Source organism: Pseudopodoces humilis, chromosome 24 (assembly GCF_049639895.1).
Source record: "Pseudopodoces humilis isolate 2021_Gansu_Grassland_sample_001 chromosome 24, ASM4963989v1, whole genome shotgun sequence".
In the NCBI taxonomy this organism is placed as follows: domain Eukaryota; kingdom Metazoa; phylum Chordata; class Aves; order Passeriformes; family Paridae; genus Pseudopodoces; species Pseudopodoces humilis.
In genome coordinates this window covers 189,002-214,586 of record NC_142223.1, presented here as the reverse complement: position 1 = coordinate 214,586, position 25,585 = coordinate 189,002, and the positions used below count along the sequence as shown (strand labels likewise).

The 25,585-nt window shown below is 63.0% G+C and overlaps 2 protein-coding genes across 7 annotated transcripts in view; both read right to left on the bottom strand.

The window, feature by feature from the left end:
• The window catches only part of USP48 (ubiquitin specific peptidase 48), a 30,854-nt gene extending 27,539 nt beyond the window's left edge, over positions 1 to 3,315 (bottom strand). For 2 of the 3 annotated variants that reach the window (XM_005533159.3, XM_014261716.2), the window contains exons 1-4: positions 3,097 to 3,315; positions 2,116 to 2,236; positions 1,886 to 2,027; positions 703 to 830 (exon numbers count right to left, since the gene is read on the bottom strand). In XM_005533159.3, coding sequence (XP_005533216.1) covers positions 703 to 830; positions 1,886 to 2,027; positions 2,116 to 2,236; positions 3,097 to 3,230 — 525 coding nt within the window. In that variant the 5' untranslated portion in view covers positions 3,231 to 3,315. The remainder of the gene's footprint in view (positions 1 to 702; positions 831 to 1,885; positions 2,028 to 2,115; positions 2,237 to 3,096) is intronic. The other variant, XM_014261715.2, reaches the window with a different exon arrangement.
• Positions 3,316 to 4,142: 827 nt separating this feature from the next.
• The window catches only part of HSPG2 (heparan sulfate proteoglycan 2), a 38,255-nt gene continuing 16,812 nt past the window's right edge, over positions 4,143 to 25,585 (bottom strand). For 2 of the 4 annotated variants that reach the window (XM_088066694.1, XM_088066695.1), the window contains 61 exons: positions 25,441 to 25,581; positions 25,158 to 25,349; positions 24,577 to 24,669; positions 24,412 to 24,492; positions 24,100 to 24,330; positions 23,330 to 23,443; positions 23,113 to 23,240; positions 22,944 to 23,030; positions 22,055 to 22,281; positions 21,873 to 21,983; positions 21,694 to 21,794; positions 21,248 to 21,428; positions 20,801 to 20,860; positions 20,496 to 20,618; positions 20,269 to 20,409; positions 19,913 to 20,055; positions 19,461 to 19,826; positions 19,240 to 19,378; positions 19,017 to 19,171; positions 18,775 to 18,913; positions 18,495 to 18,646; positions 18,210 to 18,348; positions 17,931 to 18,088; positions 17,463 to 17,601; positions 17,227 to 17,378; positions 16,999 to 17,137; positions 16,765 to 16,916; positions 16,541 to 16,679; positions 16,307 to 16,458; positions 16,079 to 16,217; positions 15,845 to 15,996; positions 15,620 to 15,758; positions 15,386 to 15,529; positions 15,178 to 15,312; positions 14,704 to 14,885; positions 14,427 to 14,619; positions 14,173 to 14,352; positions 13,400 to 13,660; positions 12,938 to 13,133; positions 12,761 to 12,858; positions 12,011 to 12,277; positions 11,824 to 11,936; positions 11,590 to 11,737; positions 11,396 to 11,512; positions 11,059 to 11,143; positions 10,829 to 10,973; positions 10,656 to 10,755; positions 10,462 to 10,571; positions 10,279 to 10,387; positions 10,101 to 10,199; positions 9,550 to 9,771; positions 9,055 to 9,287; positions 8,493 to 8,595; positions 7,241 to 7,381; positions 6,514 to 6,567; positions 6,347 to 6,422; positions 6,128 to 6,206; positions 5,960 to 6,030; positions 5,790 to 5,873; positions 5,618 to 5,721; positions 4,143 to 4,571 (listed from right to left, as the gene is read on the bottom strand). In XM_088066694.1, coding sequence (XP_087922820.1) covers positions 4,408 to 4,571; positions 5,618 to 5,721; positions 5,790 to 5,873; positions 5,960 to 6,030; positions 6,128 to 6,206; positions 6,347 to 6,422; positions 6,514 to 6,567; positions 7,241 to 7,381; positions 8,493 to 8,595; positions 9,055 to 9,287; positions 9,550 to 9,771; positions 10,101 to 10,199; positions 10,279 to 10,387; positions 10,462 to 10,571; positions 10,656 to 10,755; positions 10,829 to 10,973; positions 11,059 to 11,143; positions 11,396 to 11,512; positions 11,590 to 11,737; positions 11,824 to 11,936; positions 12,011 to 12,277; positions 12,761 to 12,858; positions 12,938 to 13,133; positions 13,400 to 13,660; positions 14,173 to 14,352; positions 14,427 to 14,619; positions 14,704 to 14,885; positions 15,178 to 15,312; positions 15,386 to 15,529; positions 15,620 to 15,758; positions 15,845 to 15,996; positions 16,079 to 16,217; positions 16,307 to 16,458; positions 16,541 to 16,679; positions 16,765 to 16,916; positions 16,999 to 17,137; positions 17,227 to 17,378; positions 17,463 to 17,601; positions 17,931 to 18,088; positions 18,210 to 18,348; positions 18,495 to 18,646; positions 18,775 to 18,913; positions 19,017 to 19,171; positions 19,240 to 19,378; positions 19,461 to 19,826; positions 19,913 to 20,055; positions 20,269 to 20,409; positions 20,496 to 20,618; positions 20,801 to 20,860; positions 21,248 to 21,428; positions 21,694 to 21,794; positions 21,873 to 21,983; positions 22,055 to 22,281; positions 22,944 to 23,030; positions 23,113 to 23,240; positions 23,330 to 23,443; positions 24,100 to 24,330; positions 24,412 to 24,492; positions 24,577 to 24,669; positions 25,158 to 25,349; positions 25,441 to 25,581 — 8,718 coding nt within the window. In that variant the 3' untranslated portion in view covers positions 4,143 to 4,407. The remainder of the gene's footprint in view (positions 4,572 to 5,617; positions 5,722 to 5,789; positions 5,874 to 5,959; positions 6,031 to 6,127; positions 6,207 to 6,346; positions 6,423 to 6,513; positions 6,568 to 7,240; positions 7,382 to 8,492; positions 8,596 to 9,054; positions 9,288 to 9,549; positions 9,772 to 10,100; positions 10,200 to 10,278; positions 10,388 to 10,461; positions 10,572 to 10,655; positions 10,756 to 10,828; positions 10,974 to 11,058; positions 11,144 to 11,395; positions 11,513 to 11,589; positions 11,738 to 11,823; positions 11,937 to 12,010; positions 12,278 to 12,760; positions 12,859 to 12,937; positions 13,134 to 13,399; positions 13,661 to 14,172; positions 14,353 to 14,426; positions 14,620 to 14,703; positions 14,886 to 15,177; positions 15,313 to 15,385; positions 15,530 to 15,619; positions 15,759 to 15,844; positions 15,997 to 16,078; positions 16,218 to 16,306; positions 16,459 to 16,540; positions 16,680 to 16,764; positions 16,917 to 16,998; positions 17,138 to 17,226; positions 17,379 to 17,462; positions 17,602 to 17,930; positions 18,089 to 18,209; positions 18,349 to 18,494; positions 18,647 to 18,774; positions 18,914 to 19,016; positions 19,172 to 19,239; positions 19,379 to 19,460; positions 19,827 to 19,912; positions 20,056 to 20,268; positions 20,410 to 20,495; positions 20,619 to 20,800; positions 20,861 to 21,247; positions 21,429 to 21,693; positions 21,795 to 21,872; positions 21,984 to 22,054; positions 22,282 to 22,943; positions 23,031 to 23,112; positions 23,241 to 23,329; positions 23,444 to 24,099; positions 24,331 to 24,411; positions 24,493 to 24,576; positions 24,670 to 25,157; positions 25,350 to 25,440; positions 25,582 to 25,585) is intronic. The other 2 variants (XM_014261708.2, XM_088066696.1) reach the window with 2 other exon arrangements.

Here is a 25,585-nt window from a genome sequence, read left to right as displayed (position 1 = left end):
CCACCTGGCCCCATCCCATTGCTCCTGGTCTTCATCCCACCTCTCCTCTGGCTCCTCCTGATCTTCTGCACTCATCACTTCCTAGCCTCATTCCATTGCTCCCTGTGCTCCTCCTTACAACCTTGTACTCATCCCATTATTTCATGTCCTGATCCTATCACTCCCTGGGCTCCTCGTGATCTCCCAGTCTCCATCCCACTGCCCCTGGGCTCCTCCTTATCTCTGCATCATCATCCCATTGTTCCGTGTCCTGATCCCATCACTCCCAGGGCTCCTCCTTGTCTCCCTGTTCTCATCCCATCACTCCCTGGGCTCTTGCTGATCTCCCTGGCCCCATCCCATCGCTCCATGTTCTCATTCCCTCACTCCCTGGACTCCTCCCGATCTCCTTGGCCTCATTACATTGCTCCTTAGCCCCATCCCATCATTCCCTGGGTTCCTCCTATCTCCCTGTCCTCATCCCATTCCTCCTGATCTCGGTGTCCCCACCACATCGCTCCCTGGGCTCTTCCTGATGCCTCTGTGCCCCTGACATCCTGCTCCCCTCCTGTCTGTCCCCTGCACTCTGGAGGGGGCCCACCTCCTCCTGTATGTTTGCACCCAGAAGCCAGGCCCAGCTGGGAGCTGCCCAGTGGCTGTCCAAGGGTGATTCCCAGCTTCTGGAAATGTCCACAATCATGTCAGGAATCCCCTCCCACACACCTGCTGCTGCCCCGTGTCCAGCCCCAGCGCCTTGACAAAGCCCGAGGGGTCGATGTAGCGCCGCTTGCTGTTCTGCAGCAGAGCAAACAGGTACTGCAGGTGCTCACAGATGGTCTGGGGCTCATAGTCTGGGAAAAACACAAGGCACAGCAGGAATTGAGGGTGAGAAGGGATCGCTCCAAGTGCTTCATCAGCCACTAAAAGTGATGGGGCTGGAAGGTAGTTTGAGTTGTCAGGAAAACTGAAGTGAATCATGGAGGTGATGATGGCAAGTCCCAGCACAAGCCAAACAGAGATTAATTTAGGTTGGAAAAAATCCTTAAGATCATCAAGTCCAACTGTAAATATTTATATTCTGCAACTGTCAGTTGGAGAGGGTGGAGCCAGGCTCTGCTCCCAGGGAACAAGGGAGTGTATGAGAGGAAAAGCCCTTGAGTTGCACCAGGGGAGATCTAGGTTCATTATTAGGAAAAATTTCTCCATGGAAAGGGTAGTAAGACACTGAACAGGTTGCTCAGGGCAGTGGTGAAGTCACCATCCCTGGAAGTGCTATAGAACTGTCTGGATGTGGCACCTGGGTTAATGATGGGCTTGGCAGTGCAGGGGGAATGGTTGGACTGATAACCTTGGAGGAGATTTCCAACCTTAGGGATTCCATTATTCAATCCTGCAGTACCCAGCACAAGCTGTGAGTGAAGGGTACACACCATGCATCAATTACCCTGAGAAACAGCCTCTTATTTACCCCAGAAGGTGAAACATCATTTACAACCACCATAAAACAGCAGCAGAGCTGACGTGGCTGCACCGACCCAGAGCCTCCCCAGGGAAAACACCCAAGAGCAGAAAAAACTGGGAGCTGTAATCCTACCTGGGGCCCAAATTTCAGCCCTGCTGTGGGATAAGTGACAGCACAGACCAGCCCTGATCCCCATGCTCTACCCCCAGCACCACCACTCCACTACTCTGGGAAGCAAGACCAAAGCACGATTTTCAACCAGCTCAGATCTCACTCTGATCTAAGACATCGCTTGGATTAAGGCTGGTTCATTCCCAAAATCCATGTGATGGCTCCAAATTAACAGTGCAGCGACGGCACGTACGGCTGTAGCGTCACCCATTAATTCTGATAAACCTTATCCCAGTGTGCGGTTTTAGGAGGAAATCCCTCTCTCCCACACACCTGTGTCCTTCGGAATGCCATCCCCGCAGGCTCTGGGGCACAGGTAGAGCGCCTGCCGCAGCTCCAGGTTCAGGAACCACATCTGCAGGAAGGTGTTGACATAGCACGTGGCACCGAGGTTCGTCAGGCCCACGAACGCGTTCTGGGGGGGCAGAGAAAGGGCCAGGAAAGGTCACCTCCCCTCGCCCCCAGGGTCCTCACTGGGCCCTGGGGGTGGGGTTCGGGGTTACCTTCTTACGGCGCTCACAGTTGGGGTCATCGATGTTGTGGAAGCTGTTCTCATCGATCTCGCCCAGCCACACGTGCTCCCCAATGCCCACCAGGCAGTTGGGGTTCCCCCGGCAGTTCCTCCTGGGAAGCCAGACCCCAGCTGTCACCCCCGTGTCCCTTGGGAGCTGGGAGGGGTGACACTGGGGACATGGGGAAGCACACAATGTTGAATGGGACGAGACATGGAACACTCCCCCCCACCAAAAACAGCGGTCGTGAGTGATGAAGGAGGTGGAGAACTAGAGGGGTTTTTAGGTAAAAAAGGGGACCCTAGGAGCGAGTATGGGACCAAGGAGGCTCCCTTTATCTGGGAAGCCAGGCAGGGACACAGCTTGCCCCAGCTCCAGGGTGAGTGCCATATATTCAGGCAAGGAGGTGGGTTCCCTACAGCCCACAGGGATCCCCTATAAATGGAAATCCAGGCAGAGAGAGGGGTCCCTACAGCCCCAGGGTTATCCTATAAATGGGGAGGGACAAACAAGGAGAGGGGCACCCCTATATCTGAAGAGCCCAGCAACAACGGGACCCCCACAATACCAGAGTGGTGCCCTGTACCCGGTGAGCCAGCTTGGGAGGAGGGACCCCACTACCCCAGGGGAGCTCCCCGACATCTGAGGAGCCAGAGAACGAGAGGGGTTCCCCCACAGCCCGGGCGGGGATCGGTCCCCTACGTGTGAGCAGAGAGAGACAGAGGCTCCCCACCAGTCCAAGGGAGCCCCCTGTATCAGAGGAGCCACACGAGGAGGCTGTGCTGAGAGCCGCCCCAGCCCCGGGGAATGCGGGTCCCCCAGAAAGGAACACGGGGGAGCCTCCACCGACCCCGCGGGACCTGGCGAGGGGAAGGGAACGCCCCGCGCCTCCTGGCGGGAGGGAACACGGAGGGACCCCAGCTCCCAAGCGCGCTGTGGGGGTGTTGGGTGGCCGGCCCGACCCCGTGGTACCGGCAGGCGCCGCGCTGGCAAGGCTCCAGCCGGACGCGGTAGGCCGCCTCGATGTGCTCCTGCGCCACCGCCTCAGGCGGCACCGTCTCGGTCCAGCGCCACGCCGCCTTCTCCAGCTGCAGCCGTGGCGCCATCGCTCCCGCCGGCGCCCCGGGGCTAACCCTGCCCGGCCCGCTCCCTGCCCCGGTCCTTGTCCCGGTCCCGGCCCGGTCCCGGTCCCGATCCCGCCCGGCCCCTCCCGCCGCCGTCAGGACCGGTGACGCCACGAGCGCGACGCGGTGACGGCGCGAGGCGCTGACGTTAGCGGGCCGCGACGCGCGGGGCCGCGACTTCCGCCACAGGGGCGGGGTTTGAGCGCGCCAGGTGCGCGCTCGTGCCCGGGGGGCGTGGCTTGAGCCCGCCGGGGGCGTGGCTTGAGCCCGTCGGGGGCGTGGCTTAGCGCTGCCAGCCTCGGGGGGTGTGCGAGCCCCGGGAGGGGGTGTGGCCTGTGCGGAATGGGGGCGGGGCTCGCTCGCCATGGGGGCGTGACCGGTGCCTGTGGCTGGGTCCCATCGAGCCCCCCAGAGCCCCCCCAGCCCTGCTCCCCCCCTGGAGCCCCCATAGAGCCCCCCCAGCCCTGCTCCCCCCCAGAGCCCCCCCCAGCCCTGCTCCCCCCCCCGAGCTCCCCCAGCCCTGCTCCCCCCCAGAGCCCCCCCAGCCCTGTTCCCCCGCAGACCCCTCTGCCCCCCCGTGTCATTCCCCTGCACCCCCATACCGCAGCCCGGAGCCCCCGAACCCCCACACCCCAATCCCGTAACCCTTCCGTACCGCATCTCCCTGGCCCATCACCTCCCGCACCCCCACACCGTGCCCCCCAAATCATCCCGCTACACCGCCTTCTCCTACACCCCCACAGCACCCCCGAAACATCTCTCATGCCACACCCCCTTGCACCCCAATACCAAAGCCCCCTTATATCCCGACAGCACCCCCGAAGCCTTTTGTTCCCATCCCATGGCTCCTGTACCCCCACATTGCCCCGGCGCAGCCCCAAACACGGCAGCAGCACTGGTTGTCTCTCCTTTAATAGCTGTCCCCGCGGGGGGGTCCCTGCCAGCACCCCGATTGTCCCTCGCGCCCCCACCCCGGCAGCCCGGCCGCCCCGACATCGCTTTGGGCTCCGCTGCTAGGGGGGTGTAAACATTTTTGGGGGTCCCGGCCCCCCCCCGGAGTCACCCCGGGGCAGCGAAGCACCGTTTCCTCCTGGTGGTTTTGTTTGGAAAAGAATACAATTCGCCAAATTTCCCCCAAACTGTGTTTCGGGGGTGGGGGTTAGGAGGGGCAGGGGGGCACAGGGGAGCCCCCCACAGCCCCGTGCCGGAGGTCAATGGGGTGTCGGGGGATCCCGGCAGACTCCAGCGCCAGTCCCCGCACGCACCCCGAGAGCCCGGAGCTGAACTTGCCACTGGTCAGGGCGTGGGGGTCAGGGGCACCGCCTGCCGGGGAACACAGGGGACACTGGGTGGGGGACAACCGCTGGCCCCACCCATGTCCCAGCCTGGGACACCTGCCCGTGTCAGTCTCGCGTCCCATCAGGTGTCCCCACCCCATGTCCCACCATGTGTCCCATCCCGTATCCATCCACGTCTCTCCCTGCATTCCATCCCCTATTCCACCCTGTCCCACCCCGTGTCCATTCCCTGTGCCATCCCATGCCTCACCCCATCCATCCCACATCCATCCCGTGTCCATCCCACATCCACCCCATCCATCCCACATCCACCCCATCCATCCCACATCCACCCCGTGTCCACCCCACATCCACCCCACATCCACCCCGTGTCCACCCCACATCCATCCCGTGTCCACCCCACATCCACCCCGCGTCCATCCCACATCCACCCCGTGTCCATCCCACATCCACCCCGTGTCCATCCCACATCCATCCCGTGTCCATCCCACATCCACCCCGTGTCCATCCCACATCCACCCCATCCACCCCACATCCACCCCGTGTCCACCCCACATCCATCCCACATCCATCCCGTGTCCATCCCACATCCACCCCATCCATCCCACATCCATCCCGTGTCCATCCCACATCCATCCCGTGTCCATCCCACATCCACCCCGTGTCCATCCCACATCCACCCCGTGTCCACCCCACATCCACCCCACATCCACCCCGTGTCCACCCCACATCCACCCCACATCCACCCCGTGTCCACCCCACATCCATCCCGTGTCCACCCCACATCCACCCCGTGTCCATCCCACATCCACCCCGTGTCCACCCCACATCCACCCCGTGTCCACCCCATCCACCCCACATCCACCCCGTGTCCATCCCACATCCATCCCGTGTCCATCCCACATCCATCCCGTGTCCACCCCACATCCACCCCATCCATCCCACATCCATCCCGTGTCCATCCCACATCCATCCCGTGTCCATCCCACATCCACCCCGTGTCCATCCCACATCCACCCGGTGTCCATTTGTGTCCCAGCCCGTCCATGCTCCCCCCGTGTCCCCACGTACCCACGTAGATGCTGCCCTGTGTGTTGGCCATGACGTTGGATCCGGGTGATTCCCCACTCACTGGCTCCTCTCCGTCCACCTGGAGCTGCCCACGCCGGCCCTCTCTGCGGGGCACGGTCAGCACCTGCACCCCAAGCCCACCCCTACCCCCCACGCCCAGCACCCCGCCCACCTTGTCACCGTCACCCGGTGCCACTCGCCGTCATTGATGGGATCTTCAGAGGTGATGGTGGCCTCGCCACTGCCCAGCTGGTACCTGCGGGGGCTCGGTGTCAGTGTGCAGGGCACCTTAGGGGGCACCGTGTGGGGCTCACCCGTCACGCCGGGGGACCGCGGTCTCACCTGAACACCAGGTGCCCATCCTTCAACCCGAGGCCAAGGAAATCTTTGGCTTTGCCACCCTCACCGGGCTCCTGCGGGTGCAGCGCGAGGTGAGCAGGGGGCACCCGGACCCCCACCCCGCGGGGTCTCACAGCCCGGTGCCCTCCCTGTCCCCCTGTCCCCGCTGACCGCGCCGTGCCACAGCAGCAGCCCCTGCGCGCTGCGCGTCCGCAGCTCCAGCTCGATGGTCTCAGGAGCCTCGGGGGGGCTGCAAGGGGAGGGGAGGGGTGGTGAGGGGCAGCACCCAAAAAGGGGGTGATGCCGTGGGGGGGGAGTGCAGCACCCCAGAAATGGGAGGGTGCCACGGGAGGGGTGCAGCACCCGCTCAGGGTGTCCTGTGTCACTCACCCACGAGGGAAGAGGTGCCCGGGAAGGGCCAGGTAGGATCCGTCCTGGAATGCGGCGCTGAACTGCCCAGGGGCATCTGGGGAAAGATGGGGGGTCAGGGGGGATGGAAGGAGGGGGCCCCACCCGCGTTTTGGGGGGAAAAAGGGGAAATGGGTGCAGGGACCCACCGCCACCACCGCTGCCCTCTTGCCAGTCCTGCTCCAGCTCTGCCAGTGCTGAGCCTGTGGGAGAAGAAGGGGTAAAAGGAGGGCATGCATCCCCTGGGTATCCCCAAGTGTCCCCCCACCATGTCCCCAGATGTCTCCAGATGTTCCCAGGTATCCCCAAATATTCCCCAAGTGCATATCCTCAACAGTGTCCCCAGACGTCCCCCATGTTCCCAGGTGGCTTCAATTATTCCCAAGTATTCTCAAGTATTCCCTGTCGTGTACCCAGGTGTTCCTCTGTGTTCCCAGCCAATCCCCAAGGGTCTCCAGGTGTCCCCCTATGTTCCCCAGGTGTCTCCAAATGTCGTCAGGTGTCCCCATCTGTGTTCCCCCCATGTCCCCAAATGTTTGCCAAGTGTCCCCAAGTGACCTCCTCCCATGTCCCCAAGTGCCTCCCCATGTTCCCAAGTTTCCCTCATGTCCCCACATGTCGCAAACTGTCTCCAAATATCACGAAGAATTTCCAAATGTCCCCAAGTGTGCGTGTCCCTTGTGTCCCTGGGTGTCCCCATGTCTTTCCTTTTTCCCCCCATGTCCTCCAGTGACCTGAGATGTCCCTCTGCATCTTCAAGTGTCCCCAGGTGTCCCCCTTGCCCTTTCACGTGTTGCCCCTCGCTGTGCTGGCAGTGTCCCTGCATGCACCCTGTGTCCCCAGGTGTCCCCCCATGTCCCTTTGCTGTCCCCTCACGGTGCTGGCAGCGGGCCCCACTGTGTCCAGGGGGGCAGTGGCAGGAGCCATGGACACAGGAGCCACCGTGCAGGCAGGGCCGGGAGGGGTGACAGCCTTCGGCCTCCTCCTCCTCCTCCTCCTCCTCCTCACAGTGCAGGCCTGGGGACAGTGGGACACGGTCACTGGGGGTGACAGGTGACTGTGCACTGCACACCTGGGCACGGCCCCCACAGGGCACACCAGGCACAGGTGTGTGCAGGGAACAGGTGCAAACCGTGTGTGTGTGTGTGTGTGTGTGTGTGTGTGTGTGTGCACATACAGCACACACAGTGCACACGGAGTGTACACACACTGCACACACACACACACTGTGCACACACACACACACACACACTGTGCACACACACACACACACACATACAGCACACACACACACACACACACACTGTGCACACACACTGTGCACACACACTGTGCACACACACTGTGCACACACACACACACACATACAGCACACACAGTGCACACGGAGTGTACACACACACTGTGCACACACACACACTGTGCACACACACACACACATACAGCACACACACACACACACACACAGTGCACACAGAGTGTACACACACACACACACACACATACAGCACACACACACACACACACACAGATGTGCAGCACACCCATGCAGTCAGTGCACACACACACACACAGATGTGCAGCACACCCACACAGTCAGTGCACACACACACACACACACACACACAGATGTGCAGCACACCCACGCAGTCAGTGCACACACACACACACACACACAGATGTGCAGCACACCCACGCAGTCAGTGCACACACACACACACACACACAGATGTGCAGCACACCCACGCAGTCAGTGCACACACACACACACACACACACACACACACAGATGTGCAGCACACCCACACAGTCAGTGCACACACACACACACACACACACACACACACAGATGTGCAGCACACCCACAGTCAGTGCACACACACACACACACACACACAGATGTGCAGCACACCCACACAGTCAGTGCACACACACACACACACACACACACAGATGTGCAGCACACCCATGCAGTCAGTGCACACACACACACACACACACACACAGAGATGTGCAGCACACCCACACAGTCAGTGCACACACACACACACACACACACAGATGTGCAGCACACCCACAGTCAGTGCACACACCACGCTCTCCCAGCCCAGCCCGTCCCAGCTCTCACCGTGGCTCCCTGGCCGACACGGGGCGCGGTGGCCGCAGGGCCGCACTCCCCGGCTGCGCAGGAACTGCTCCCGCAGCTCTACCCGCTTGCCGCTGATGGACACCTGCAGGGACACCGCCTGTCACCACCCTGCTGGGACACCACCTCCCGACCGGGACACGGACACGCTCACCCCCCGCCAAGGGGATGCCAGTGAGGGTCCCCTCGCCAGTGAGGGGACATCAACAAGGGGACACCGATGGCACCGTCCCCCAGCCACGTGGGTCACTTCCAACCAACGGGACACCACAGCCAGGTGTCACCAACCCAGAGAGGGAACTCCAACACGGGGACGTGAAAGCATGTCACCTCCTCAACAACAGGATCACCTCCCAACCAAGGGGACACCACCAACTGGGTCATCTTCCCCAGGGGACACCAGGAGGGGTCATCCCCCCTACACGTGAGCATCAGTGGGGGTCACCTCCTCCCACCATGGGAGAATGTTCATTCCAGTATGGGGGAATCCCCTCCACACCTGAGGGGGTCACCTGCCCTCCGAGGGGACACAGGGGGTCCTCACCTCTCCGATGCAGCCACGGAAGGAGGCGTTGGTGGGGGGGCGCAGGGGGGGCTCGGTGCCCCCCAGGTACAGGGGGCTGCGCAGGTTGAGCCCCTGGCTCTTGCCGGGCGAGGAGCGTTTCACCGGGGCAGCATCGTCCACCACCAGTGTCCCATCCTTGTGAACCCGTTCAGCTGTCACCCGGTGCCACTGGCCCAGGGCCACCGGCTCTGCACTCCGCAGCACTGCCGGGCCTGTCACGAGGGGGGGGCTGGTGTTATGGGTGGCGCTGGGGGACGACCAGGGATGCGAGACGTGTCCTGGGTGATGCTTAGGGACCAGAAAGACTCCCAAGGATCCCAGTGACATTTGGGGACCCCGATGGTGCCAGGGGACCCCACTGTGGCTCAGGGGCCTCTTTCACGCCAGCGAACCCTGGTAATGCCGCGTCACCCCCTTACTCCCACGGTCCACGGTGCAGCCTTTCCACAGTGCCCCTTGCCCTGTGCTACCCACCTGAGCCCAGCTCGTAGCGGAACTCAGCGTGACCACCAATCATGGCCAAGGCCACAAAGTCCTCCACAGGGGTGGCTTTGCCAGCGCTGAAGAGCAGGAGCCCGTCGGGTGCCAGCGGCAGGAACTCAACCTCCAGCCGCAGCTCATGGTGCACGTTGGTGAGGGGCGGGTACGAGACAAAGGCTCCCTCCTCATCAAACGAGGGCACGTTCACCACTTCACCTGCACATCCCAGACAGTGTGTGGGACCTCCAACTCCATCCTCAGGCAACATCCATCCCCAGCCTCTATCCGAACCTCCAACCCTACAGTGGGACCCAGTGCCCCACCCCTTGGTGAGACCCAACCTACATCCCCAGGGTGGGACCCTAGCCTCTGTCCCCATGGTGCCCATCTTTCCAGGCTGGTCCTTATCTCTTGACAGTGTCCCCAAGGTGGTGCCCAGCCCCACCCCATCCCCATGTCACCATGGTTCCAGCCATGTCCCCATTTCCTCACCCCCTCCCCATGTCCCAAGACGGTGCCAGCTGTGCCTCAGCTGTGTCACTCACCCTTGGTGCACCTCTCCCCAGTCTTGCCCAGGTGGCAGCGGCAGGTGTAGCCCTGCCCATCCGGCCGGTTGACGCAGGTGGCATCAGGCCCACACGCCTCTGTGGGGTGAGAAGCCATGAGCAACCATTCTGAAGGGACCTGGGATGATGTCCCCATGGAGGGAGTGGTGTCACCTACCTGGGTGACAGTGCAAAGCCTGCGAGTACTCGCAGTTGCTGCCGGTGAAGCCGTGGGGACATCGGCAGACGTAGGTGCCACTCTCATCGTCCTGGCACACGCCGCCGTTCTGGGTGAGAGGGGACCTGGGTGTCAGCAGTGGGCAGGGATGGGTGGGCATCACCTCCTCCCCTCCATCCTCACCTGGCACGGCTGGTCCTGGCAGGTGGGACAATTGGTGACACCGTGCGCCTGGAGGTCCATGTCCCCAAAGGCCACCTCTTCCCCTTGGATGCGGAGCTGGCGCACACAGCCTGTGGGGTGGTGGAGATGAACAGAACTGTCACATGATGCCCAGCGTCCCCTCACCCTGGTGCCCCCCAAAACCCTTCACTCACCCATGAAACCCCGGCTGAGCCCCGTCTTTGCCACAGCGCTGATGTCGGGGTACCCGCCCAGGTACAGCTCCTCGTTCAGATCCAGCCCTTGGAACCTCCCCTGCAGGCACAAGAGGGTGGGCACCACCTCCAGCCCCCCGACCCCGCCTGCCCCTGGGTCCCCAGACTGGTACCTGGGAGGTGCCGTTCACGGTGGGGTGCCCGTGCAGCCCCAGTGAGCCCCAGGTGAGGTTGCGGAGCAGCCGCACCGTGTGGTACTCGCCCAGCCGCAGCGCTGTGGGGTGACGGATGGTGGCCATGCCCGAACCAGCATCAAACCTGATTTTTTGGGGGTACACGGGGTGTGGGTGGGTGCTGGCACCCATCTCCCACCTCTCCCATAGCACCCACTCTTAGGTCTCACCTAAATTCGGGGCGTCCACCCACCAACCCAAAAGAGATGAAGTCGGCACCGCTGTTTTTCCGCTGCCCGTTGTAGAGGAGAAGCCCTGAGGGGTGGCAGGGGATCAGATGGGACAGTTCCCATCCTGAGGTGGGGGACACATCCTAGGGGACTCCAAAATCCTCCCAGAATGGAGGAGAAACCTCCCATAAACTGGAGGCTCTCAGATGAATAGAGAATGGGAGATAAAGGATGGCAAGCGGAGCATGAAGGGAGGGGAGGATGAAAGGCAAGAAGGGAAAATGATGGAGGGGACACAAAGGGGGACACAGAGGACACATGGAGCACACGGGCTCACCATCAGCAGCATCAGGTCGGAAGGTGATGAGGATCTCAAACCTCTTGTAGGCGTCCTTGATGGTGGGCAGGGGGAGGAAGGAGCGGGGCGACTGCCCAAAATAGGGGACCACGTGCTCTGCAGGGATGGGAAGGTAAGGAGGGGCGGGGCACCCCCACTCCCATCCATCCGTCTGTCCCTCTGTCTGTCCTCACCTTGGACCTTCAGCACATAGTAAGCTGTCTGCTGGCCTCGGTGGTTGGAGGCCACGCAGGTGTAGACGCCGGCATCCTCGGGGCGCACAGCTGGCAGTGTCAGCACGTTCCCCTGCACCCTGGCACCCGCCGGCAGCTCCCCCTCCAGCTGTGCCACAGCAGAGGGGAGTCAGCACCCACGAGCAGCCCCCACAACCCTGGCCGCCACCACCACCCTCCACCCCTCCAGCACACCTTGCTCCAGGTGATCTCTGGCACCGGGAAGCCAGATGCCAAGCACGGCAAAACAGCTGCTGATCCAAGGGACACCTCCTTCACCTCTGGCTGCCCAGCGATTTGAGGAGCAGCTGGGGACACACAAAAGCGTCACCACCTCGCAGTGACACAGTGTGTGCCCCCAGCTGTGCATCCCTGTGCTCACCTTGCACGTGGAGGATGACGTGGGACTGGACGGTGCCCACGGCGTTGGTGGCGGTGCAGCGGTACTGCCCAGCATCCGCCCGCTCCACCTGCTCGATGGTGAGGGTGCCAGCACGGACCAGCACCCCGGGGCGGATGCGACCCCCCACCTTGCTCCAGGTGACGTGGGGACGGGGTTCCCCCAAGCCCAGGCACTCCAGCTCCACTGTTGTCCCTGCCAGCACCGTCTGCACCGCTGTCCGGATGTTGATCAGGGCCCTGGGGAGAGCTTGGGGGACAGGGGGGATTTGGGGTGAACCCCCGGTACAGGGAGGCATTGCGGCCTGGCACCGGAGTAGGAGATGGGGAGAAATGGGGTTCCTGAGGGGATGTAGAACAATTGGGGTGGCTGCGGGAATGGGGAGGTGTTGGGAGTCCTTGTGAGCATGGGGAGACATGGGGGGTACCAGGGTGGTCACGGGTGTGGGAAGAGACAGGGGGCACTGGAGTGTCTGTGAGTGTGGAGACTGATTGTGTCAGGGTGTCCACAGGCATGGGGAAGGGTTGGGGGCACTGGGGTGCCTGCAGGCTTGAGGAGAGATTCGGGGTCACCATGGTCATCGGGGGGTATCAAGGTGCCTGTGTGTGTAGGGGAATGGTGGGTGCTGGGGTGCCCCTTGGTGGCAGGACATGAGGGTCCCAGGATGCCCTTGGTGGTGGGGGACAGCTCAGGGGGTGGGCGTGTGCCCTGGTGCCAGGGTGATGCTCCTACCCTGGACAGTGAGGGTGGCTCTGTCCTCTGCCTGCCCTCCTGGGGCAGTGGCCCGGCACACGTACACGCCTTGTGCCCCCGAGGCCAGCTCTGGCATCCTGCAGGGACACAGGCAGGGTGAGGGACCCCATGGGGGACCAGTGTGGGGGTCCCACCTCCCTGTCCCGTGTTCCTTACCGGAGCACCCCGTCCCGCATGCTGTGGGTGGGGGGCAGCTCCCCACCTTCCTTCAGCCACTCCACACGGGCACGGGGGTCCCCGGAGACAGAGCAGGTGAATTCGGCAGTGCCACCCACCCCCTTGACGAGGCTCTCTGGTGTCACCCGCACCACCAAGGGACCGCCAGCAACGTCCCCACCTTCACCAGCATCACCTGGAAGGGATGCAGAGCCCCAGTGGTACCCAGTGGCACTTGCATCACCCCTGTGGGATGCAGAGCCCCGGTGGTACCCAGCAACACCAGGATAAACGGGGTGGGATTTAGACCCAGTAGCACCAGCCAGGCGGGATGTGGAGCCCCAGCAGTGCCCCTCAGCACCAGGATTGCTTGGGCAGGATGCAGAGCTCTGAGGGCAGCCGGCAGCGCTGCCAGCACCCAGTGTGGAGCACCAATGGCACCCAGGCCAGGGGTGGGCTCACCATGAACAGCCACACGGGCAAAGGCCTCGGCGGTGCCGATGCGGTTGGTGACGAGGCAGCGGTAGGTGCCGGTGTCAGCAGGGGCCGCGGGGCCGAGGCGGAGGAGGCCAGCACGGTGGGCCACACGTGTGGAGAGGCTGCCGTTCACCTTGTCCCAGGTGTAGTGCAGCGGGGGGGTGCCGTGGGCCAGGCACTGCACCTGCAGCGTGTCACCTGCCTGCACCGCTGTGTCCTCCGGCACGATGGTGGCATAAGGAGGTGCTGCGGGATGGGTGGAACCGTCAGCCACGATGGGGCCAGGAACGGGTCAGTGGGGCAAGGAGGGTGTCGGTGAGGGGTGTGGGGGTTGGTGGAGATGGGTGTGTGTTGGGATGGATGAGAGCTGGATGGAGCCATGAGGAAGAGATGGAAGGAGAGATACGAGCAGACATAGAGAGATGGGTTTGAGGTGAGATGGATGAGCAGCGGATGGATCCACGGTGAATGGATAGATGGATAGATAAGAGAGCAGAAGTGGAGAGGGACGTGCACAGGGACGGGACAAGCAGGTGGGCACACCCATGGGAAGGGCTGGTGATGGAGTTTGACAGGAGCATGAGAGAGGAGGATGGGTGCTGCGATGGAGCGAGGATGGTCCCGTGAGGAAGAGCTGGGTGGAAGGGTGGAAGTGGCGACAGAGGTGGCCACATGCAGAGGAAGGATGGGTGATGGCCACAGTGGAGGTGGCAGCAGGAACCCAGGGGCACCACAACCCCCTGCTGTCCCCTTCTTACTCTCCACATCGAGGGTGACGAAGACTTCGGTGGAACCGACAGGGCTGCTGGCATTGCAGATGTACTGGCCCGAGTCCTGCTGCGCGGCACGAGGGATGACCAGGCTGCCGTTCACCACGCGATGCTGCCAGGGCAGGGGTGCCCGCAGCTTGGACCACTCGATCCGGGGCACTGGGTCACCTAGGACCACACCATGGTGTCACGTACTGCTGAGGACATCCCTTCTGCACCACCGTCCTGCAGGCTCCCCATACCTCTGGCCATGCAGTGCAGAGTGGCAGTGTCCCCGGCCACCACGGTGACAGTAGACGGAGCGGTGACCTCAGGGGCCCCAGGGTGCCGCTGCGCTGACTCCACTCTGACATCCACCCGTGCCTGCGCCGAGCCCAGGGCACTGTGTGCCGTGCACACGTAGGTCCCGGCGTGCTCCGGCTTGGCTGGTGAGAGCTGGCGGGGGACAGGGTGGGGATGAGCACCTGGCACTGCCCGGTGCCCCATGGTGCCCCATGGTGCCCCTGGGTGCCCCCTCACCTGCAGGATGGCCTGGCTGTCCATGTGCAGCAGCGTCTGGTGCTCCACCTTCTGCCGGGAGCCCAGCCGGCTCCAACGTACCAGTGGCCGTGGCTCACCCCGGCCCAGGCACTCCAGGCTCAGGGATTTTCCCTCCTTCACTGTCACAGGGCCTGGTGGCATCACTGACACCACGGGGGCACCTGGAGAAGGAGGAGGGCATTGGGGTGGGGATAGGGACACCACCACGAAGGGCACCTGGAAGGTGCCATAGGGGCACCCATCACCCTGGGAGCATTGGGAGCGTAGGAGGAAATGAGCATGAGTGTGTGGATGGGGACACAACATCTCAACATCTCTGAAGCCCATGGAGGACATCTGGATGGGGACATTGCACCTGGAGCATATGGAGGACGTGGGGATGGGAACACCAGTGCCCTGGGGACACCTGGAGCACATGGAGACAGTGACAGGACAGCCCTGGCCACCTCATACCTTGCACCACGAGGTTGACGACGCTGCTGGCGATGCCGAAGCGGTTGGAGGCCACGCAGTGGTAGGCGCCCTGGTTGCCCACATGGGCACTGGTGATGGAGATGACTGAGCCATTGGCACTGATCTTCACATTGTCTGGGCAAGGAGGAGCCATCAGCACCAGGGCCACCCTGGGGCCATGCCAGGGCCACCCTGGAGACCGCCATACCTTGGAAGTGTTGGCCAGGCCCCATGCGCCAGGTGATGTTGACAGGCCGGGCGCCATCGTGGATGCGGCACTTGAAGGTGGCATCTTCTCCTGGTGCCACTGCCATGCTGTGTGGGTCGATGGAGATGATGGGGCTCTGCAGACCTGTGGGGACAAAAGGACAGAGAGGCCACGAGATCACTCACGTCACCCATTTCCCCTCAACATGCTCCCTCCCCCTGTGGCTGCACTCACGGTAGCTGGAGCTGTCATGGGAGGTGACAGTGACAGACACAGCGGCCTCGCGGGACACGCTGCTTGTGTCAGCCCGGCACACGTACTCTCCCGAGTCAGCCACCGAGAGCTGTGACAGCCGCAGCCGGGACCCCGAAATCTGGGGACATCGTAACAGAAGGTGGTGGCATCACTCAGCCATGCACAGCAACCACCATCTCCCACCCCATCGGTGTCTCCACTCACCTGGTGCTTGGCTGGGAGGGCCCCACCGCGCTTGTACCAGGTGATGATGGCCTGTCCCTGGCCAGCCACCACGCAGTCCAGGTCCAGAGTCTGTCCCTCGGTGACAGAGGACGCTGAGGACTCAATGCGGATGGGTGGCGTGATGCCGGTGGCTGCATGGGCAGGGTTGAGGGTGAATGGCCCCAGTGGTCTCTGACACCAGTGGGAACCTGTCCCCTGGAGAGTGGCACTCACAGTGGGATGGGGTGTCTCCATCATCAATGGTGACAATGAGGGATGTCTCCTGTGTGACACCGCCTGATGTCACCCTGCACACGTACTCCCCTGAATCGGCTGCTGTCACCTGGGGGATGCGCAGGCGGGTGCCCGATACCTGGAGGGAACAGTTGGGGGACAAATCAGCACCACAGAGCAGGGGAAGGGACAAATTCACGTGAATTGTGAGCCTCCCCTGTCCCCTACCTGGTGGCCAACGGGCAGGGAGCCACCACGCTTGTACCACGTCACGGTGGTGGGGCCAGACCCTGCCACCACGCAGTTGAGGTCCAGGGTCTGTCCCTCGGCGATGGCCGAGGACAAGGACTCGATGCGGAGGGGCTGGGAAATGCCAGAGGCTGGGGGAGAACAGGGAAAGGGAACGTTTATCACCAAGGTGACACCAAACAGTCCCCAGGCGCTGCCCTCTCTCACACTCACTGTAATAGGTGTCAGCGCTGCTGGGCACGGTGACAATGACAGATGCCTCCTGGGTGACAGTCCCCAGGGTCACCCGGCACACATACTCCCCTGAATCGGCCACTGCCACTTTGGCAAGGCGCAGGCGGGTCCCTGACACCTGGGGACATGACAAGTTGGGGACACATAAGTACCTGATTCAGGGTTGTGGCCTGCTGGGCAAAGCCACCACCCCCATGTCCCACCTGGCTGTTTGGTGGCAGAGCCCCATTGCGCCGGTACCAGGTGACATGGGGGTGACCCTGTCCTGCCACCATGCAGTTGAGCTCCAGCGTCTGTCCCTCGCTAATAGCAGCGGAGGAGGTCTCGATCCTCACTGGTGGCGTGACACCGACAGCTGGGGGGTGACAATAGGGTCCATAGGGTCACCACTGTGTCCTCACCATGTCCCTGTGTCACCTCTCACACAACCCCGGTACCGTAAGAGGAGCCAGCGCCAGTCTGGATGGTGATGATGAGGGACGTCTCATGTGTGACACCGCCTGATGTCACCCGGCACACGTACTCCCCTGAATCGGCTGCTGTCACCTGGGGGATGCGCAGGCGGGTGCCCGACACCTGGAGGGGTGACACATGAGAATGGGGACATAAACCCAACACCACCAAAGTCCCTTTTCCACCCCAAAATGCTCCTCAGTGTCCCCCACCTGGTGCTTGGCTGGGAGGGACCCCCCACGCTTGTACCAGGTGACAGTGGCCTGTCCCTGCCCGGCCACGATGCAGTTGAGGTCCAGGGTCTGTCCCTCGGCCACGGAGGAGGACGAGGACTCAATGCGCACCGGAGGGGTGACACCAACAGCTGGAGACAGAGACAGGAGGGTCCACCCCAAGGACGGCAGCACTGTCCCCCAGCCCTCAGTCACCTCCTCCTGTCCCCACTCACGGTAGCTGCTGGCACTGCTGGGCTGGATGGTCACCATGACGGAGATCTCCTTGGTGGTGGCCTCGCTGGTCACCCGGCACACGTACTCGCCCGAGTCAGCCGCTGTCACCTGCAGCAGCCGCAGCCGGGAGCCCGACACCTGTGGGGAGGGGACAGAGGGGTCACGGGGGCCATCAGCTCTGGCAAGGGGTCATCTGGGATTGCACAAGGCCACTTGAGCTTGCACAGGGCCACTTTGGGCTTGCAAGGGCCACCTGGGCTTATATGGGGTTATTTGGGCTTCCTTGGGGTCACTTGGTCTTCCATGGGGTCACTCAGGCTTCCATAGTCATGGGGCCACCCGTGCCTGCCCAGGACCAGCCAACCTTGCGTGGGGCCTCCATGACTTGGATGGCCACGTGGTCTCCCCCAGAGCTGTGTCATCCCCATCCTCCCCGCTCGGTGACATCCCCGCTCCGTGTCCCCTACCTGGTGCTTGGCTGGGAGGGTCCCCCCGCGCTTGTACCAGGTGACAGTGGCCTGTGCAGGGCTGGCAATGACACAGTTGAGGTCCAGGGTCTGTCCCTCGGTCACGGGGGATGACAGGGACGAGGACTCAATGCGCAGAGGGGTTGTGCTGCCTGGGGCTGGGGACCAAGATGGGTTAGAGACCGACCACCACCATGTGTGACCCTCCCAGGGACACTGTGTCACACCCCATGTGTCACACCCCATGGGTAACCTCCTATGTCCCCTGTCCCCACTCACAGTAGGCACCAGCGCTGCTGGGCTGGACGGCCACCATGATGGAGGTTTCCTTGGTGGTGGCCCCGCTGGTCACCCGGCACACGTACTCGCCCGAATCGGCCGTTGTCACCTGCAGCAGCCGCAGCCGGGAGCCCGACACCTGTGGGGAGGGGACATGGGGGTTACTGGGGACACTTGGGCTTCCATGGGGCCACCTGCATCTGCACAGGTCATCTGGGCTTGCCCAGAGCTGCTGATCAGCTGCATCCACCCTGCTTGGTGACATCCCCTCTCCATGTCCCCTACCTGGTGCTTGGCTGGGAGGGTTCCCCCGCGCTTGTACCAGGTGACAGTGGCCTGTGCAGGGCTGGCAATGACACAGTTCAGGTCCAGGATCTGTCCCTCAACCACAGCAGAGGACGGGGAGTCGATGCGCAGGGGAGTCGTGTTGCCCGGGGCTGGGGACCGAGACAGGAGAGTGACACCAGTGACCACAGCAGGACCTCACCAGCATGGGCACCTGAGCTCTGGCTCAGGGCTATGACATGAGGACACGCTGGTGCTGCCACCCCCTGTCCCCACTCACAGTAGGCACTGGCACTGCTGGGCTGGATGGTCACCATGACTGCACTCTCCTTGGAGGTGGCCCCGCTGGTCACCCTGCACACGTACTCGCCTGAGTCGGCCGTTGTCACCTGCAGCAGCCGCAGCCGGGAGCCCGACACCTGTGGAGAGGGGACACAAGGGTCACCGGAGCCACCTGGGCTCGCACAGGGCTGTGCATCAACCCCAGCCACCCTTTGCATCATCACCCTCTGCGTGCCCTACCTGGTGCTTGGCTGGGAGGGACCCCCCGCGCTTGTACCAGGTGACAGTGGCCTGTCCCTGCCCGGCCACGATGCAGTTGAGGTCCAGGGTCTGTCCCTCGGCCACGGTGGATGAGGATGCCTCGATCCGGACAGGGACACCTGAAGTTGGTGGTCCTGCAGAGAAGGACAGAGCTGTGACCGTCTGTTGGGGACCGCCTGTTCCCTCCAGAGCCCAGACTCACCAGAGGATGAGCCCGATGCAGCCATGACGGTGACAATGACAGATGCCTCCCGGACAGTGGTCCCCAAGCTTGCCCGGCACACGTACTCCCCTGAATCAGCTGCCGTGATGTGGGGGACGTGAAGCCGGGACCCTGAAACCTGCAGTTGGGGACATGCTTTGGTGTCACACAGCAGGGAACAGGGCAGCGTTTGGGGCGCTGCCCACCCTGCTGTGCCCTACCTGGTGGCCAGCAGGCAGCGAGCCCCCACGCTTGTACCACGTCACGGTGGCAGAGCTGGGTCCTGCCACCACACAGTCCAGCTCCAGGGTCTGTCCCTCGATGACGGATGGGGACGAGGACTCAATGCGGACAGGCAGCGTCACCCCTGGCGACGAAAGGGGCGACATGATGGGGGGTCCCCCCACCAAAATCACCCCCAGACACCTCTGGTGTCCCCCAGCCTCCTCACCTGGCACCACAGCCACCTCGATAGTGGCACGGGCTGTGCCAGCAGCACTGGTGCCCATGCAGATGTAGACGCCGCCATCAGCTGCCGTCACAGCAGGGATGACGAGCGTGGCGATGTCACCGTGCTCGGTGCGGGACTGTGGCACAAGAGTGGGTGTCAGTGGCACCTGTGGCACACACCCACACCCCATGGAGCACCCACAGGTGCCAGCACCCTGCTCACCTGTGGCGGCAGAGCACCCCCCTGCTTCTCCCAGGTGATGGTGGCAGTGGGGGACCCCGAGACTCGGCAGTAGAGCCGCACCGTGGAGCCCTCCTGCACCTCTGTCCGCTCCGGGCTCACCTGCACCTGGGGGGTGCCTGCGTCTGCGAGGAGGGGGTCAGGGCAGGGGCAGTGGGGAGGTGGGGACAATGGGGGTGATGGACATGACAGCAGCGATGGGAATGATCAGGTGACAGGGATGATGGAAATGATGGGGATGGGGATGATGAGGAAAATGGGGTGACTGATGATGAAGATGACGGGGACGGGGATGAAAGGGACAGTGGGGTGACGGGGACAATGATGATGTCACTCACCTTGCACACGGAGGAAGGCGCGTGCCGTGTGCTGCCCAGCGCTGCTCCTTGCCTGGCACTCGTAGTGCCCCGTGTTGGCAGGCTCGACAGCGCCGAAGCGCAGCGTCCCCCCCTGAACCACAGCCTGCGGTGGCAGCGCACCTGCAGGGACACGGCCTGCCATCAGCCCCGCTCACTGCGTCCCCCCGCCCGGTCCTGGTGTCCCCCCATCCCCACCAGGCACCTACCGAGCCACTCAAGGGTGGGCTGGGGGCTGCCGGTGACAAGGCAGCGGAACTCGGCTGGCTGCCCCGGTGCCACGCTCAGCTGTGCCGGCTCCACGGTGGCGGTGGGGGCGCTGGCAGAGCCGGCTGCGGTGAGAGCCGGGGGGGCTTAGGGCTCGCCAGGCCCCCCCCGGTGCTGTCTCCAGGCGGTGGGGCAGTGCAAAGCAGGGTGGCGTGGCAGAGCCAGCAGCAGGGTGCATGTGGAGTCCTGGCATGCAGTGGGTGGGGGGAGCGTGCGGACCCCCAGGAACCCTCCCCTGGTGACTTACCCGGTCTGTGCCCCTCCATGAACTCAACAGGTCCATAGAACATCTGAGTCTTCGAGGCAGCTGCGGGAGGGGGTGGGTCTCAGGGGAGTGTGCCCACCACCCTGGTGTGAGGGCACCAAGCCTACCCGTCACCTCGGCATCTAGGCACCAAACCTGCCCCTGTCTGGGCACCACGTGTGCCCACCGCTCCAGTGTCTGGGCATTTAATGTGCCCATCACTGCAGCACCTGGGCACCGTCACCACAGAGCCAGGGTGGTGAGCGTGCCCATCACCTTAAGGACTGAGCACCCAGCAAACCCATCACCCTGGTATCTGGGCATTGACATCCTAACAGCAAACGTGCCCATCAAACCCAGCATCTGGGGCCCAAGCACTGTGTGTGCCCATCCCCCTGGTGCTGCCCATCACCCCATCACCACGGGGTGAGCCGCGGTGTCAGGGCTCACCCTGGACGTAGAGCGTGGCGGTGCCCTGGTCCATGTCCAGCATGTTGGAGCCGGTGCAGATGTAGACTCCGGCGTCCTGGGGCCGCACGCCGCGCAGCGTCAGGATCCCGTTGAAATCCACGGCACCTGCCGGCAGCGTCCCGTGGTTCTGCCGTGTCCACACCAGGGTGTAGGCGGGAGACTGGGGGGACAGAGGTGGGGAGGCCTGAGACCACTGGATGGGCGCATGAAGGGGCACGTGGCCGGCTGTGCACCCATGGGGGAGAGGCGGGCACGTGGGACCCCAGGGATCTCTCCTATATAAGGAGCCAAGGGGCTTTGGGGGTACATATGGGCACAGCTGTTCCTGTGCTCTGTAGGACCAGGTGGGCACCCGGGGACATCTCCACACCCTGAATGTCCCTGCACACACCCAGGAGCGCCATGCTGTGTCCCCTTCCCCTCACCTTGCTCTTGGCAGTGCAGACGAAGGTGACGTCGGCCCCAGGCTGCACCCGCTGCACCCGCTTCTCCTCCACGGTGACGGTGATGGGCTTGTCGGGGGTTTCTGTGTCCACACAGAGAGGTGAGCCTTGCTCCTGCCTCCCCTCTGCGCACGTCCCCGCCCTCGGTGACAACGACCTACCGGTGACGATGACCTCGGCGCGGCTGGCATTGCTGTGCCGAAGGTTGCGGCAGGAGCAGACGTAGACACCGGCTTCAGAGGGCTGGATGCTGGGGAAGTGCAGCTCCTCACCTGGGGGGACAGGCAGGTGACCCCCCACACCTTGGGGACACCCCGATGTCCCCCCCGGAGCCACCCAGTACCTTGTCGGCGGCTCTGGGCGCCCTCGGGGAGGGGCTGCCCGTCCTCTCGCACCCAGTGGTAGTAGAGCGGGGGGTCCCCGGCGGCGTGGCAGCGCAGGGTGAGCGCGCTCCCCTGCGGCACCGAGGTGCGCGGGGGGTGCACACGCACGGCCAGCGCAGGACGGGGCCCCGCGGGGACACAGAGCTGTCCCCGCACCGTGGGGTCACCCGTGTAACCCGGGGCACAGCTGCGGGGAGCAACGGGGCAACGCGTTTGTGGGAACATAGCGGGGTGCAAGTGGGAGGATGTCTGTTGGGGTGGGGATGGGGATGAGCATTTTGGGGTACACAGGGTGGGTGTTTTGGGGTGATTATCAGAGTACACAGGGTGGGTGTTTTGGGGTGTTCATCGGGGTACACAGGGTGGGTATTTTGGGGTGATTATCAGAGTACACAGGGTGGGTGTTTTGGGGTGTTCATCGGGGTACACAGGGTGGGTGTTTTGGGGTGAGCACATCAGGATGGCTATAGTGGTGTGGTGACTGTATCAAGGTGGGCACTTTGGGGTGTCTCTATTGGGGTGAAGCCATCAGGGTAGGTGCACTGTATTGGGGTGCGTATGTCAGGCTGAGCCCTTTAGGATGGAAAATCTGAGCTGAACTCGTTGGGGTGAGTGCATCACGGGGGTAACAGCAGGAGAACATGATGGTGGCTGTATTGGGGCAGGTGTACTGGAGAGCATATGGCAGTGAACCCATCAGGGCAGGTACAGCAGAGTGGGTACACAGGGGTGAGCCCATGGAGTTGGTTTTTGGAGGGGTATATTTGGGTTGGTTCTGGCGGGGGGTATATTGGGATGAGCCCATGGGGTGGGTTTTTGGGGCAGGTTTTGGGGTGCCAGCAGCCTCACCGCTCGCAGTACTGCCCAGTGTAGCCTGGCTCACAGGCGGTGCAGCGGTACCCGCTGCCTCCCAGACTCTCACAGGTCCTGGAAAACCTGCAGGGATGGAGCAAAGTGAGGGCACGTCCCTTCCCCAGCACCCCTAGCCCAGCACCCCCAGCCCAGTGCAGACACCCACTGGTTTTCAGGGTATGGGAGGGGACAGGCGCAGGGCTGGCAGTCCTCGGGGGTCCCAGCACTGGCGTCCCCGTAGAAGCCGGGGGCGCACTGGTCACAGAAGTCCCCTGCCGTGTTGTGCAGGCATCCCTGGGGGACAGTGGGGGCACAAATTGGGGGTGTCACAGCTGGGGTAACACCACAGCACCCCCAAAAACGACTGGAATGCGGGGCCTTACGGAGCAGGCGCCGCTCTCAGGGTGGCAGCTCTCGGAGTGGCCGTTGCACTCGCACAGCTCACAGTGCCCCAGGTACAGACCCCCGCCGGTGCGAGTGTACCCAGGGGCACAGTCCTGCGAGAAGGGACAGCCACAGTCACACCGGGGGGATGCTGAAGGGGTGATGAGGCTGATGGGGGTGATCCAGGGGATGATGTGGGGATGCTAGGGATGCTGAAAGGTGATGAGGACATGAGGGAGGGGACTGGGGGACAGATGGATGATGATGATAGGTGTGCTGGGGGGTTGATGAAGGGTGCTGGGTGTGATGCTGGGTGGGAGCGTGGATCACGTGGAGTCATGGGGGGGTGATGACGGGGTGTGATATGGGAGGTGATGGGGGAGTGATGGGGGGATGCTGGGGATACTGGGGGGATGCTGGGGGCTGAAGGACAATGATGGCACTGCAGGTGGTGATGATGGTACAATGATGGAGGGATTATGGGCGTGATGGGGGCTCTGCTGGGGGAGTTGAAAGATGATGAGGGGGTGATACTGGAGGGGAGAATGGAGGGGTGATGGGGATGAGGCTGACAGGATGATGATGGGTTTGATAGGGGGATGATGATGGGTTTGATAGGGGGATGAGAGCATGGAGGGATGATGATGGGGGATGCTGGAGGGATGATGGAATGCTGGGGGGTGATCGGGGCGATGATGAGGCGATACTGGGAAGGAGGGTAGCGAGGTGATGGGGGTGATAGGGTGACACTGGGAGGGACTGGGCTCACCTGGCAGGACAGCCCGTGGTATCCGGGGGGACAACGACATTCCTCCACCTCGGGGGCTGGGGGCAAGCCGGGCTGGGGGGGCACAGCCGTGTCCATGGCCACGTCGGCGATGGTGGCCACGGCTGTGCTCGTGGAGTAGGTGGCTCGGATGAGGATCTCATCCAGGTCAGCCAGTGCCATCAGCAGGTGCTCCCGTGTCGCTGGCTGCCCGTCCGGCCGCTGCCAGTATTGCTGCAGGAACAGGGGGGTTGGTGGGGGACACACTCTGGGAAAGGGGGACACCGGGAACAAAAGCTGCCCACCACCTCCTACCTCCCGAAAAATGATCTCGAAGGCCTGGGGGGTCCGCGGGGGCAGGTTGGGCTGGTAGGCCACCAGTGTGATGTCATTGCCCTGTGGACAAGAGGGCCAAGGGGGTCAGGGGGTCCCGCTGTCACCGGGGGTGTCCCTGTCCCACCCCAGCCAGCACCCCCTTACCGTGATCTGGACGTCGGCGTCGGGCAGGGCGGCTCCCTGTCCCCCCGGGGTGTAGGTCAGGGTATAGCGGAGCCGACCACCATAGGAACCCACCTGCCCCAGGAGACGGGAGGGATTAGGATGGCAGTGGGAAAGGGAAGGGCTGGGATGAGATGGGCAAAGGGAAGAGGGAGAGGATGGACATGATGGGGACAGGGATGGGGAAAGTGGTGAGATGAAATAGAGATGAGGAAGAGGAGAGCGAAAAGGAAGACGAGAAAGTGGAAGGGGACAGGGGAAAGAAAGAGGATGGGGATGAGGATGGATGGGGAGGGGATGGGATGGGGAAAGAGGAGAAAGAAAAGAATGGGGATGATGCTGGGGACAGGCGATGGCACAGAACAAGGATGAAAAAGGTGACAAATATGAGAAAAGGGGAAAAAGGAAAGGAGAAGGGGAAGAAGAAAAAGAAGGGCACAGACAAGGAGGCTGTGCCCATTCCCCCTCCCCAGCAGTGCGCAGGGTGTCCATGGGGAAGGGTGCAGCCCCTGGCAGGGCATTCCCATGGCTCCCATGGGTCCTGCCAGGAGTCACCCTGTTACCTTGTCTCCCTGGTAGGGGGGTGGCAGCTGCCAGTAGTAGGAGTCAGGGGGCAGCTCCCTGAAGCGCTCATAGGTCAGGTGGGGCTGGGGGTGCCCCAGCTGCACCCCAAAGCCGCTGCTCACGTGGGTGCTGCGCTGGCGGTTCACCAGGGAGAACCCCTGGGCATCCCCCGGGGCAAAGGACGTCCGGATCTGCGAGATTGAGGGGTGAGAGGGGTGTGGGACAGCTGGGGACACCCTGGGGACACCCTGGGGACACGTGGGGATGACAGGGTACACTCACAGTGCCACGGGCGTAGGCAGTGCTGGTGCAGTGCTGAACGATGCCCATGCAGAAGCAGGGCAGGCACCCGGCCGGCTCATCCCCGCTCAGGTGGAAGTGGTGGGGACGGCACGTGGCACAACGGGGACCTTCCACGTTAGCCTGC